Source organism: Rana temporaria, chromosome 4 (assembly GCF_905171775.1).
Source record: "Rana temporaria chromosome 4, aRanTem1.1, whole genome shotgun sequence".
NCBI lineage: Eukaryota > Metazoa > Chordata > Amphibia > Anura > Ranidae > Rana > Rana temporaria.
In genome coordinates, this window is record NC_053492.1 from 37272882 (window position 1) to 37287609 (window position 14728).

General features: G+C 45.3%; 1 protein-coding gene across 4 annotated transcripts in view; it reads left to right on the plus strand.

The window, feature by feature from the left end:
- Nucleotides 1–14728, plus strand: part of AGBL5 (AGBL carboxypeptidase 5) — a 132902-nt gene that overhangs the window by 24171 nt on the left and 94003 nt on the right. For all 4 annotated transcript variants that reach the window (XM_040348254.1, XM_040348257.1, XM_040348256.1 and 1 more), the window contains one exon: nt 14172–14424. In XM_040348254.1, the coding sequence (XP_040204188.1) occupies nt 14204–14424 (221 nt within the window). In that variant the 5' untranslated portion in view covers nt 14172–14203. The remainder of the gene's footprint in view (nt 1–14171; nt 14425–14728) is intronic.

The window sequence follows — 14728 nt, forward strand, 5'->3', positions numbered from 1 at the left end:
GCTCCGGGGACCGATCGCAGGACTCCAGCGGCAATCGGGTCCGCAAAATCCGTGCCCACCGAGCTTCGGACCGGGTCGCGTGCACGCGACCCCACGGCTGGGCTTAAAGAGCTACGTACATGTACGTGCCCAGCCGTGCCATTCTGCCGACGTATATCGGCGTGAAGGGGTCCTTAAGTGGTTAACATGGTTTCCTATGGAACACGTTCTGTAGTGCAAAATTCTAAAAGCACTAAAAATGCATAGATGTGAATAAGGCCTTGGTTAAGCAATTTGATTTTTTTTTTTCCAATCAGTCTTTTATGATCGGAATAATTGATCTATATACGTTGACAGCCCATTCAATAAATATGCCACACATGAGGAAGGGGGATTTCCATCAGTAGTTTAGATTGAAGGCCATACTTTAGACAGCAATACGATTGCTGTGTAAAGTTAGGGCAGGTCAAATAACGACTAAAATTGCGACGGGAAACTTGACTACCAACGACGTAGCGAACGCAAAAATCCGTCGTGGATCGCCGTAACTCTTAATTTGCATACCCGACGCTGGTTTACGACGCGAACTCCCCCCAGCGGCGGCCGAGGTACTGCATCCTAAGATCCGACAGTGTAAAACAATTACACCTGTCGGATCTTATGGATATCTATGCGTAACTGATTCTATGAATCAGTCGCATGGATACTCTGAGAGATACGACGGAGTATCTCAGATACTCCGTCATATCTCGACTGTGAATCTGGCCCTATGAACCTGGGTGTGTAGTGTACCCATCCTAGCCACATAAACTGGAACCATAATGCAGTGCAGGTTCCCTAGTGACCTAGTTAAGCTGGCCATACACTATATATATTTTCATTCAACCAAAATAAATCTGATCCCTCCATCCACACTATACAGCAAGGATGGACAAATTCCCTTGCTGGGCTACTGTATTCTGTCATGCCTCGTACACACAAGCGGGATTCCCGACAGGAAAAGATCCATCTGAAATCCCGAGGGGGAAACCGAGAGTCTGCTCTCTACTTTACTTTTCCCCTGTACAGACGATCGATTTTCCCATTGGGAAAACACAGATGAGAGCTTTTCCTTGGGAATCACGACAAAAACTGCCAAAAAAACGCTGGTTTTCTCGTACACACGGCCGGGTTTTCCGACGGGAAAAAGTTCATTGTGAATCCTGGCGGGAAAAAGAGAGCAGGTTCTCTCTCCTTTTTTTTTTTTTTTTTTGCCCGGAGTTTTTTGCCAGTTTTCCCTTCAGAAAAACTGCGAGGGAGCATACATACTCCCAGGATTCCTGGCCAAAAGCTCTACTCGCAGTTCTCCCATCAGAAAACCCGCTTGTGTTTATGGGGCATCAGACATTGGCTGATTGGATGCAACCGCTGTTCTGCCAACATTTTTTTAAGAGGCAGAACTAATTAAATGGGACTAGAATGGTGCAATAGAAATCAAGCCAGAAAAATAATTTTAGAATCTTCAATATTTATTAACAAAATTATCTAAAGTAATATATTTAAAAACATAGGCTTATAACCCATAAATATGATGTGTGAATTACTGTATTTAGAGCGGCATAGATGTGGATCCCGACATGTTTCGCCCTTTTATTGGGCTTACTCAGGGTTTGCCATCTGCTTGGGGTCTCAGCCATCTCATAAACAAGAAATACAAATAACATACAATAAATATTGTATAATGACAAAAAAAAATACATGTATACAAAGCATTGAATGAAACTTATGTGTATATGTATTGCTCCATCCCGCATGCTTACCCCGTATTTCTGAAATTACACTTATAGCAAAATGAACAAATGTACTCAGTAAATCGTGACATGCTATAGCCACTGCAAATCTACAGGTGGTCATAGGAGGCGGACATGGACCAGACTAAAAATATAAGCAAAACCATTACCAATAACTAGTACCAATGTCTTAGTGCAAACTAGGAACTTCTCATTTAAAAAAAGTCAACACACTTACTTAGACTAAGCTACAGAATCCGCAGCGTTTTAATACCGGTCTGGCTCCTCCTCCGTTCTTCCTCCCCCCCCCCTGCTGTCTTCTGGGAGACACACAGATCCCAAAAGACAGCAAGGACCAGTCAAGACGCGCAGCGTGACTTGCGCATGCGCAGTAGGGAACCAGGCTGTGAAGCCACAAGGATTCACTTCCTGTTTCCCTTACTAAAGATGCCAGGCACAGGTTGGCTTTGGGTTAAAAGTCAGCAGCTGCAGTATTTGTAGCTGCTGACTTATAATTTTTATTATTTTTTTTTTCGGTGGAACTCCGCTTTAAGCTAAGAGTGAAAACAAGAGAATGTATTTTCTCAGAATACTAGTCAATGAATCATCTCTCAACTTGTGTTCAAATGAGGACATCAAGGCACAGTCTGCAGTCATAAAGATTAATTGATAATCCAGTTCAACATGAAGAGAAAAAAGGGCCAACCTATATCATCCTGTGGTTTGCGTGTGTGCCCGCATGTCTCTGGAAGCTGGAACGTCGACCGTTATATGCCTCCCACCCATACAACGTGGAAGGTGGGCAGGTGCAGACGTGATGACGCACCGCGCATGGGCCATCACCGTGATTGCCTCAAAACCACAAAGTCCTAGTGCTCTAGGTCCCACGGGGTAAGTTCTGCACCACCAATAGGTGGGAGGAATGTATCTCCAGCAAAGAGTGCATTACCCCAAGCGAGCGAAACTGGTTGCGAATGCGTAGGGGAAGATGGAAATTGGAGAGGGGATGAGGACCAAGAACCAGGTCCAGGGACAGGCGGCATGAAAAACCGGGGCGACAAAACCCAGTGAAGACCCTGGGGCATCCATGCAGTCACCCAAGGGCTTGGCGGAAAAAATTACTTCAAAATATAGATACCACAGGCAAAGGGGCAAAATGGCACCCAGCCTAGTAAATACAAATTTAAGAGGGACTAAAGCCTCGTACACACGATCAGATTTTCCGACGGGAATTGTGTGTTGACAGCCTGTTGGCGGAAAATCCAACCGTTTTTGTACGCTTCATCGGACAATTGTTGACGGATTTTCCCGCGGACAGTGGTCTGTTGTCGGATGATCCGATCGTGTGGGAGGAATGTATCTCCAGCAAAGAGAGCATTACCCCAAGCGCACGAAGCTGGTTGCGAATGCGGAGTGGAAGGGGAAGATGGAAATTGGAGAGGGGATGAGGACCAAGAACCAGGTCCAGGGACAGGCGGCATTAAAAACCGGGGCGACACAACCCAGTGAAGAGTCCATCGGACAAAGGTCCAAAGTACAAACACGCATGCTCAGAAGCAATGCTTACCATAACATAACATTAGCAGAATATACAAAGAAAAAGAGCCGCTGCTCCAGGTGTATGATAACCTAAGGTGTATTATCTCAGAGTGCCAGCCCCGGCCCACCTCTGTGGGAAACTTCTAAGAAAAGAAATGTCTGCACATTCAGGAATTCCGATTGCCTTTTATTGTTCAAAGTGATAACACCAAAGACACCAACACGAGGTCACGTAGACGCGTTTCACACAAACATCTGGTACTTAATCATTACTGATTAAGCACCAGATGTTTGTGTAAAAAGCGTCTACGTGACCTTGTGTTGGTGTCTTGAGCAATAAAAGGCAATTGGAATTCCTGGATGTGCAGCCATTTCTTTTCATAACATTAGCAGAAGGCGCACAAAGGGTGGCGCTAAAGCTGAAAAATCACGTAGTACATAACTACATTCGTGTTTGTTGGCTGACAATTGTGTGCTATTTGTATGCAAGACAAGTTCCTGGCCAACGCCCTTTGGACAAATGTCGGAGGCTTTGTCTGCGGAAAATCCGATCGTGTATACGAGGCTTTAGTGTTAAAAGGGGACTGTTTGACACTGGTTGGCTGCAACCACACACGTACACATTTCAAATAATCCAAATTGCATTGACAGTGTATGCATAATTCATTACAAATGCAAAACATGAATATATGCAAAATGAAAATCCATCTGAGAGTAGACTATCAACTCTATATGGACAAGCAATTAGTTATAGTAGGTGAATTTGAAAAATCAAGTCCAACCTATGGAGGACAAACGACTAACTTGCAAACAATCAATCTGTCAAAACCGAGGTGAACGAGCCCTGAGAGGTTGTGATGTCATATTGGTGTCATTGCTTCTAGGGGGTAGGTATGTCCCCTATACCCGATCATGGAGTATGGTATGACATGCGTTATATGATCTTCCATTGTGTGACAGCTCTGTGTCTAAGCTGTCGTTAGTTCTTTGTTCTTGGTGAGAAAAGGACGTTTGCTTGGTGCTTAGCAGCGTGGCTTTGAACCATTTGAAATCCTCCCATTAATTTGTATGTCTTTTTTGTGGGATGGGTTCCCAGGCAGCATATTGGTATGGCAAGGTAAACACAAGGTCATGGTGTTCAACAGGTGGATTGTCTTCTTTTTTTTTTTTTTTAAACCACTTCAATACCAGGCAATTACCCCCCCCCCCCCCCCCCCCCCCCCCCCGCTCCCGCCCAAGCCAATTTTCAGCTTTCAGCGCTGACGTTGTTTAAATGACAATTGCGCGATCATGCTACACTGTACCCAAACAGAATTGTTATCATTTTGTTCTCACAAATAGAGGTTTCTTTTGGTGGTGTTTGATCACCTCTGTGGTCTTTATTTTTGATAAACAAATAAAAAAAAAAAGAGACCCAAAATGTAAAAAAAAAAAAAGCTTTTCTTTTTGTTTCCGTTATAACATTTTGTAAATAAGTAAGTTTTCTCCTTCACTGATGGGCACTGATAAGGCGGCACTTATATGCAGCACTGATGGGCATTGATAGGCGGCACTCATGGATGTCACTGATAGATGACACTGGGCACTAAAAGGCTTCACTGATAGGCATCCCTTGTGGCGCTGGTAGGCATTGTGGGTGGGCACTAACAGCTGCCTTGGCATTGAATGGCAGCTGCCTGTGCACAGATTGGCATTTCCCTGGTGGTCTAGGTGGCATACCTGGTGGTCCAGTGGGGTGGCCATGCCCAGTGATCCATTCCGGGACCCTGGTGGTTCTGGGCGGGCTTCTGATGGGTGGGGGGGGGCTGCACTGATAAACAATCAGCCCAGACACCCCCCCCCCCCCGGTCAGGAGAGCAGCCGATCGGCTCTCCTCTACGCACATCTGTTAGACGCGATCAACGGCTTTTCCTGTTTACATCGTGATCGACTGTGATCAGACAGTCAGGATAACGCAACCACCACCCGGCTGTCATTCTGCTATAGGCTGGGCAGGAAGTGGCTAAATATCAGTTATGTCGCTCCAACGACTTCATTACTTTAAAGCTCCATTCACATTTGATTTTCAAAGTCGCACCCTATTCTTTTCAATGGCACCTATTCAAATTGGTGCGACTTAGAAAATGTGCCTGTACTGCTTTGGTGCGACTTTTGATGCAACTTTAATCCATTGAGCATAAAGTCGGATCAAAGTCACGCTCCAAAGTCGCAGCGGAAATCGTGCAACTTTGGAGACACGCTAATGTCTTAATCGACAAATCGGACTAAAATTCGATATTTCAGAGCGATCGTACAATAATCGGATCTTTTAGTACACAGCTTTTGAAAGCCGATCACAACCATTCATGGAAAATAATCCGAAGGGACAAATGGAACAAATACAGAAAAATCGGAAGAGCAAGACCACGCATGCCCGGAAACTAAGGAATACATTGCAATACAATGCAACACATTACATCACTTCTGAAGTTGTATTCTGTCGTATGAGAATTCTCCCCGTTTGTCTTCCAGGAGAAAGCACCTCCTCCCACAGGAACAGGAAGCACGTATCCAATAAACTTTACTAATAAACTGCTAAATGGGTTAGTTTTTTGTGTTTTCTCTGGAGGGACACCTCTGTTCTCTGACTTTTTTTTTTGTTCCACCCACATCTTTACCTACCTGGCTGCACTGGGAGCAGCTAGTAGGATGTTCTGCAAGATGGCCCTCCAAGATCATTTCTCAGACAGGAAGGTGGTAGCTTGGTTCCCTTTCTCCTTTTGTGCCTGGCGAAGGCCATGACTGGAAGCAGCATACCCCCTTGACCGGAAGTGGCACAGGCCATGTGGGTTCCCAGTCCAGGTGTCTGGGTGCATGCATATTAGTGCAGTGCTGTCTCCATATAACAAGGCTGTTGTAAATAACTGGCCAGATTCAGAGAGAGTTAGGCCGGCGTATCAGTAAATATGCCGACGTAACTCTGAATCTGCGCCGTCGTAAGTTTAAGTGTATTCTCAAACTGAGATACACTTAAACCTAGCTAAGATACGACAGCCTGCGCCGTCGTATCTTAGGGTGTAATATTTAGGCTGGCCGCTAGGTGGCGCTTCCGTTGAGTTTGGCGTAGAATATGTAAATGACTAGATACGCCTATTCACGAACGTACGTGCGCCCGTCGCAGTAAAGATACGCCGTTTACGTAAGGTGTTTTCAGGCGTAAAGTTATTCAATCAAATAGCTGGACTAGTCAATGTTAAGTATGGCCGTCGTTCCCGCGTCGAAATTTGAAAATTTTACGTCATTTGCGTAAGTCGTCCGTGAATAGGGCTCGACGTAATTTATGTTCACGTCGAAACCAATACGTCCTTGCAGCGTACTTTGGAGCAATGCACACTGGGATATGTACACGGACGGCGCATGCGACGTTCGTAAAAAACTTCAATCACGTCGGGTCACCCCCCATTAACATAAAACACGCCCCCTCATCCTAATTTGAATTAGGCGCGCTTACGCCGGCTCCATTTACGCTATGCCGCCGTAAGTTAGGAGGCAAGTACTTTGTGAATACAGTACTTGCCTCTCTGACTTAAGGCGGCGTAGCGTAAATACGTTACGCTACGCCGCCTTAAAGTTGCGGCGCTTTCTCTGAATCCAGCTAAACATGTTGTTCTTAAACAGTGAAGATTAACATGGGTCTGTGAAGGGATAATGTATGTGTCGAGGCACAGGGGGTTTTGTCACATTCAGATACATTGGGGGAAATAATTATTTGATCCCCTGCAGATTTTGTAAGTTTGCCCACTTGCAAAAAAAAAAATGAAGGGTCTATAACAGGTGTCCTCAAACTCTGGCCCTTCAGTTGTTCAGCAACTACAATTCCCACAATGCCTAGTCATGTCTGTGAATGTCAGTCTTGCAATGTCTCATAGGACGTGTAGTTCCGCAACAGCTGGAGGGTCGTAGTTTGGAGATCCCTGGTCTATATTTTTTATCATGGGTGTATTTTAAATGCTAGAGACAGAATATCAACCAAAAATCCATAAAAAAACATATAAATGTTATAAATTTGAGTTGCAGTTTAGTGAGTAAAAAAAGGATTTGTTCCCCAAGCAAAACATGACTTGGTATTTGGTGGAGAAACCCTTGTTGGGAAGCACAGAGGTAAGATGTTTCCTATAGATGGTGATCAGGTTTGCACACATTTCAGGAGGGATTTTGGTCCACTCTTTCTTCTCTAAATCCTTTAAGGTTTTTTGGCTGTCGCTTGGCAACTCGAAGTTTCACCTTCCTCCGTAAATTTTCTATAGGATTAAGGTCTGGAGACTGGCTAGGCCACTCCATGACTAATGTTCTTCTTCTTGAGCCACTCCTTTGTTGCCTTGGTGGTAATTTTTTGGTCATTGTCATGCTGGAAGACCCATCCACGACGCATCTTTAGTGTTCTGGCTGAGGGAAGAGGGTTCTTATCCAAGATTTTACAATACATGGCCCCGTAATGCGGCAAAGTCGCCCTGTACCTTTAGCAGAGAAACAGCCCCAAAGCATAATGTTTCCACCTCCGTTCTTAATTGTAGAGATGGTATTCTTGTGGTCATAGTCTACCAAACAGGGCGAGTCCCCCTCCTCAAGAAGGCACATGGTCAGATGAGACCAAAATTGATATCTTTGGCATTAACTTGATTGGCTGTGTTTGGAGGAAGAAAAATGCTGACTTATGCATGCCAAAAAAAAAGACATGGACGATCATTCGTCTGATATTCTCATTGTGTATACAAGTCTTAACCCTTTTGCTGCCAGGTCCGTAAAGACCTGACAGGGGAGGGGGGGCGGGCTGCCGGTAGCTGCAGCTGAAACTGACAGGCAGATTCTTGCCTGTCAAGTGAAACAAAACAAAAGAGTAAAAGTGTCAAGTAAAAGCATTCGGGCAGCTGCGCTGCCGCTTGATTGCTCACACACACCCCTGGTGTTGGCCCCCCACCATGGCAACCCAGGAACCAACATGGCGGGTGCCGGTGGCTGGAGGGGGGAGAAGAGTAGACACAAGTCTGCTCTCCTCCCCTTCTTCTTTCTGTGATCTGGAAAGCGACTTCTATGACGTCACTTCCGGGTCAGCCTCTCTGTGTGTCCTCAGCTAGCATAAGGAAGGAATGTTTTACAATGTGATCTGCATTGCAGAACATTCAGTGGAGCCCAGAGGAGACATGCAGTGTCTTTTAGACCCTGTCGCCTATATAATAATAAAAAAAACACCACATAGGGGACTTTTTTGTCTCCATGTGATGGGTGGGGAAAAAAAATGAAGTAAAAATGTATTTTTTTGGAAAAAAAATTGTTACACCCAAGCACATAAATCCCCCACCAACATTTTTGAGCCCCCCCACCTCCACATTCGAACATAAACACATGTGTCGGAGGCACCTACGTGTGAAAACCTTGATTGTGATACATATGTTACATATTGTCACGCACACCGGAGTGAGAGCAATAATTCTAGCACCAGACTTTCTCCGTAACACTAAATTGATACCCATAGGGGGCTTTTGAAACGTCGCCTATAGAAAATGTATGGTACTAAAGTTTGTCGCCATTTCACGGGGAACACACAAATTTAAGGTTTGGCATGTTGGGTATCTATTTACTCGTCTTTTTCTTTTCGTATTTTATGAAAAATGTGGGTAATTTATTGTGTTTGGCTGCCTTAAAGCGGAGGTTCACCCTAATTGACATGTATATCTGACCAGCTTCCTTATATTCGTAACAAGTACAGTCTGGAATTTTTTTTTTTTATCCTTTTACGTACCTTGTAATCCATGTTTTCTAAGTACTTCTCCCCACGGGAGTAGGTGTTTCTATGCCTAGGGGGATTGTCATCTGGGAGATCGGCCAGATGATTGACGTCCCGCCCCCTGTATTGCGTAGGCGCGCACGAGTTACGGGGTTTCCGAAAGAAGCCGAACATGCAGAGATGTAAGTCGGCTCTATACGGCGCCTGCGCTCTGCATGTTCGGCTTTTTCCGGAAACGATGTGACTCGTGCGCACCTAAGAAATACGGGGGGCGGGGCCTTATCCGCCGGGGGGGACAGCCGTCAATCATCTGGCCGACCTCCCAGATGACGATCCTCTTAGGCATAGAAACGCCTACTCCCGTGGGGAGAAGCAGATTGAAAAGATTGATTACAAGGTATGTGCGGCATAAAAAAAATAATAATAATTGCGGACTGTGCTTCTTACAACTATAAGGAAGTTGGTCAGATGTAAACATATTAGGGTGAACCTCCGCTTTAAAATTCATTTTGGTGTGTTTTTTACAGAAATTCTACATTTCCTAGACCTTTGCAGCAATATTGTGTGACCTAAAAATGTGGAACCACCACTATTTTATTCTATAGCTTGTTCGCTTTCAGAAAATATGTAATGCCTGGGGGTTTTACATCTTCAGGGCTAAATTTTTTTTTTTTTTAAAACGTGTGCAAAAACATCTCCTGGCAGCAAAAAGATTAAGCAGTCCTGACTGTCCTCTGACTTTATTAGCGGCATGCTTTTTTACTAGTTCAAAATGTGTGAGGACCACAGGCAGCCAGGCAACTAGTATTTTCAGGAGTTCAACAATGGCAGCTTTCGTATTTATCCCAGTACAAGTTTGCTTTAATTTACATATTACAATATGATGGCAAACCACATAAGCAGCAAGTTACTATGAATAAAATATCACACATCAAAACAGAGTAGATCCAGAGATATGGGCAGCTGAAGGGATATGCAGATCTTGGGGCAGATTCACAAAGATCTGCCCCGGCGCAGCGTATCTGAGATACGCTACGCCGCCGTAACTTTTTTTGGTTTGAATCCTGGAAGAATTCGCGCCGTAACTTATGGCGGCATAGTGTATCTCTCGCGGCGTAACGACGCCTAATTTAAATCGGCGAGTAGGGGGGCGTGTTTCATTTAAATGAAGCGCGTCCCCGCGCCGAACGAACTGCGCATGCGCCGTCCCTAAATTTCCTGCCGTGCATTGCGCTAAATTACGTCGCAAGGACGTCATTGTTTTGACGTGGACGTAAATTACGTCCAGCCCGATTCACGGACGACTTACGCAAACGAAAACATTTTTTAAAAATGATACGCGGGAACGACAGCCATACTTAACATTGAGTACGCCACCAAACAGCAGCTTTAACTATACACCGAAAAAAACAGACTCGAGACGACGTAAAAGAATGCGACGGCCGCTCGTACGTTCGTGGATCGTCAGAAATAGCTAATTTGCATACTCGACACGGAAAACGACGGGAACGCCACCCAGCGGACGCTGAAGAATTGCATCTTAGATCCGAAGGCGTACGAAGACATACGCCTGTCGGATCTAACCCAGATGCCGTTGTATCTTGTTTTGAGGATTCAAAACAAAGATACGACGCGGGAAATTTGAAAGTACGCCGGCGTATCAGTAGATACGCCGGCGTACTCGCTTTGTGGATCTGCCCCCTTGGCTTTTCCTATGGAAGCTGCACAAGGCCGCATCTCCTCCTGAGCTTCATTGTGGATCCTTAGGCCTCATGCACACTGGACGTTTTCGGACATTTTTACAGCAGCTTTTTTTTGGCAGTAGACGTTTTTTTCTACTGTCAATAAACTCTCCATCATGTTATCCTATGTGTCCATGCACACATAGGCTGTTATCAGCAGTTTTCGGCAGTAGCGTTTTTTAGGAAAGTAAAAAAAAAAAAAAAAACTAGTGGGTTCTGAGAGACGTTTTTCAGGTGTAAAAACGCTGATAAACGCTCAAAAACATCACTCACCAGCGTGTTTTAACGTTTTTCATCCACTGAAGAAAATTTTTTCTTTTCTTCGACAAAAAAACGCAAAAAAATGCTAACGCGGAAAAACGCTATTGAAAAAACATGGAAAAAAGTTGAAAAACTCACTGCAAAGCTACTGACGTTTTATAACATTATTTTAACGTCCAGTGTGCATAAGGCCTAAAACTTCTTTTTTTTTTTTTTTTAATCTGCACAATTGACAGTGGCCCAGATTCAAGAAGCAATTGCGCGCGTGTAACCATGAGTTACACGGCGCAATTGCTTACTTGCTCCGGTGTAACGAGTGCTCCTGATTCAGGAACCTCGTTACACCAGCTGCAGCCTAAAATCTGCGCGGCATAAGGCTCTTATGCCTCGCAGATTTTAGGCTGCATTCTTGCGGGGGCCGCTAGGGGGCGCTCCCATTGTGTATCGGCGTGTAGTATGCAAATTGCATACTACCACTGATTCACAATCTTGCGCGGGCCCCGCGCAAGCCAGGTACGGAGTTTCCGTACGGCTACTTTAGCGCAAGGCTGCCCTTTCTAATAGCAGGGGCAGCCTGTGCTAAAGTATACCGCCGCTCCCGCGTCGCGACGTTCAAATGTTACGTCGTTTGCGTAAGTGCTTCGTGAATGGCGCTGGACGCCATTCACGTTCACTTTGAAGCAAATGACGTCCTTGCGACGTAATTTGCCGCAATGCACGTCGGGAAAGTTTCCCGACGGAGCATGCGCTGTACGCTCGGCGCGGGAGCGCGCCTAATTTAAATGATTCCCGCCCCAGGCGGGATCATTTAACTTGCGCGCGCTTACGCCGGGAAAATTTGCCGGCGCGCCCTCGCAAGTCACGGAGCTACTGCTCCGTGAATCGAGGGCAGCGCAAAATATTTGCGTGGGCGCAGGGCAAAATTGTTTCCCCGCAAATATAGCGCAAGCTATGCTGAATCTGGGCCAGTATTTACATTTTAGGGCTCTTTCACGTGGGTGGACCCCGCCTGCTCAGTGGAGGGATCTGTCCTCTGATGCCCACTGGGCAGGCAGATGACAGGTCCATGTAGCGGACACGGATGCAGCCTGCTTTATTCTATGGGTGGTTAGATGTAAACGGACCACCTGTCCTTTTTTTACATTCGACTGTCATTCGATCCGATCCGCCAGATGGAGGGAGAATGGATCACCCGTCTATGTATTTTTAGCGGATGGGATCGGATGTCAACAGACGCATATCGGGCAATGAAGGGTCCAGTCGTGTCCACCTGAAAAACTGACGGGTGGATCCTAACGGTCCGTCCGCGTGAAAGGGGCTTAAAGAGGAACTTCAGTCCGGTACAAATACTTTAGCTTCTGACTTTTAGCAAACGGACCCTTACCAGCTCAGCAATGTCTTCACTGGAGCTGATCCTTTGCTGGGCTTCGGATCCCCAGTGCTGCTGTTGTGGATCCTGTTGCATGTTTGTGTGGTCGAGCAGTGCTTTCTGATTGGTCCTGCAGGTACTTGGGGGATGCATGACGTGTTCCGGAGGTTGTGGGGGATGGGACGAGTTGGTGTAGTTCTCACCCAAGTAAGAATTGGGGGAAGCGGGTACCTTGCGTAGCAGCATTGCATTTAATGTCAACACGCGAGCTGCCAGTAAAAGTATATTGGCTGACTTGCGTGTATTTTACACAAAGCCTGAAACATGCAGTAAAGTCTACAGCACAGGCATCAGGATTGTGACACCCAACGGAAGGTTTTTAAAGTGGAGGTTCACCCAAAAACTCAATTTTTAACATTAGATTGAGGCTCATTTTGTCTAGGGGAATCGGGTGTTTTTTTTAAATCAAAGCAGTACTTACCGTTGTAGAGAGCGATCTTCTCCGCCGCTTCCGGGTATGGGCTGCGGGACTGGGCGTTCCTATTTGATTGACAGGCTTCCGACGGTCGCATACATCGCGTCACGATTTTCCGAAAGTAGCCGAACGTCGGTGCGCAGGCGCCGTATAGAGCCGCACCGACGTTTGGCTTCTTTCGGCTACTCGTGACGCGAAGTATGCGACCATCGGAAGCCTGTCAATCAAATAGGAACGCCCAGTCCCGAAGACCATACCCGGAAGCGGCGGAGAAGATCTATCTCTAAAACGGTAAGTACTGCTTCGATTTAAAAAAAAAAACACCCGATTCCCCTTCGCAAAATGAGCCTCAATCTAATGTTAAAAATTGTTTTTCGGGTGAACTCCCGCTTTAAGCTAGGAGGTAAAAAAGAGAGAATGCCTCCAAAAATTGGGATTTTGTGGGCAATGAATAAATTCCAAAATATATATAAAAAATATAAATTTAATATAGAAAAATTACACAAAAAAAAAAAAAGAATTTCAATCACAAAAATATATACAGACATACACCACAAAGGTGATAGGATTAAAAACAAGTACATAGAATGACAGTGCATATGTAGAGATGATGAACAATATCTGCATTTGGACCTCAAGGACCTAGAGTAGAGGTTCCTGGAGGTGTCAGACAGCTGATCCAACGCGTTTCTAATTTTATGGATATACACTATTATCTTCCTCAGGGAAAACAGTGTCTCTGAAATTGCAGAATAAATAATCAAAAAATACATATACTTAATATTAACGTTTAGGACCGTGATGAATAATCACAACTTGGTCCCAAATGTAAATTGCATCCAAAAAATATATATGACGTGCCGCGTCATCGGATGTGATTGACAGCAGCGCCAGCCAATGGCTGCGCTGCTATCAATCCGTCCAGCCTAGCCAATCAACGGCCAGGCTGGGAACCGAAGAGGATCACGAGGATGCGCGCGGGACTTTCGAGGGTTGAGGTAAGTAAAACGGGGGTTCGGGGGGGGCGGTACCGTCGGATGTTTTTTCACCTTAATGCATAGGATGCATTAAGGTGAAAAAACATTTACCTTTACAACCCCTTTAAGCTAGGAGGTAGATGCTAAATTTGCTCCAAACCAAATATTGTCCCTTTTATACGTGTCTTTATGTCTGGTATATCGGGGTGAATGGTCATTGTTCTTTGTAAAGTGATTTGTAGCCATATGAAGATCACAAACCATTTTTATACTGAGTTCTCCCTGTTGTTTTTTAGAGAATGCCCTCTCCCGCTGCCACCACGCAGTGATGGAAGTCCGCTGCGGGGGGTTACTCTTCAGCTCCAAGTTTGACTCTGGAAATTTGGATCGGGTAGAAAAAGTTGAGCGATTGGACGCAGATGGCGAGGGTCAGAATTCCAATGGGGGCAACAGCACGGCGTTCGGTGGGTCATCACAGAGTACGGACTATGAGTTTAATGTCTGGACCAAACCGGACTGTGCGGAGACGGAGTACGAGAATGGAAACCGGTACGATCATCTAGAATACTGTACCTTGTATCATTTTTACTTACAATATATAATGCTTCTATTTTCTTAGCTCTTATTAGGAAAACGCATAACCTGAGCAAACATTCTTTCTTCTCACTCCTTTACTCGCACTTTCTCGCTCGCTCTCTCTCTCTTGCTCTTTTTTCTCGCTCTCTCTCTTGCTCTTTTTTTCTCGATTGCGCTCTCTTGCTCTTTTTTCTCGATTGCGCTCTCTTGCTCTTTTTTCTCGCTTGCGCTCTCTTGCTTTTTTTTTCTCGCTTGCGCTCTCTTGCTCTTTTTTTCT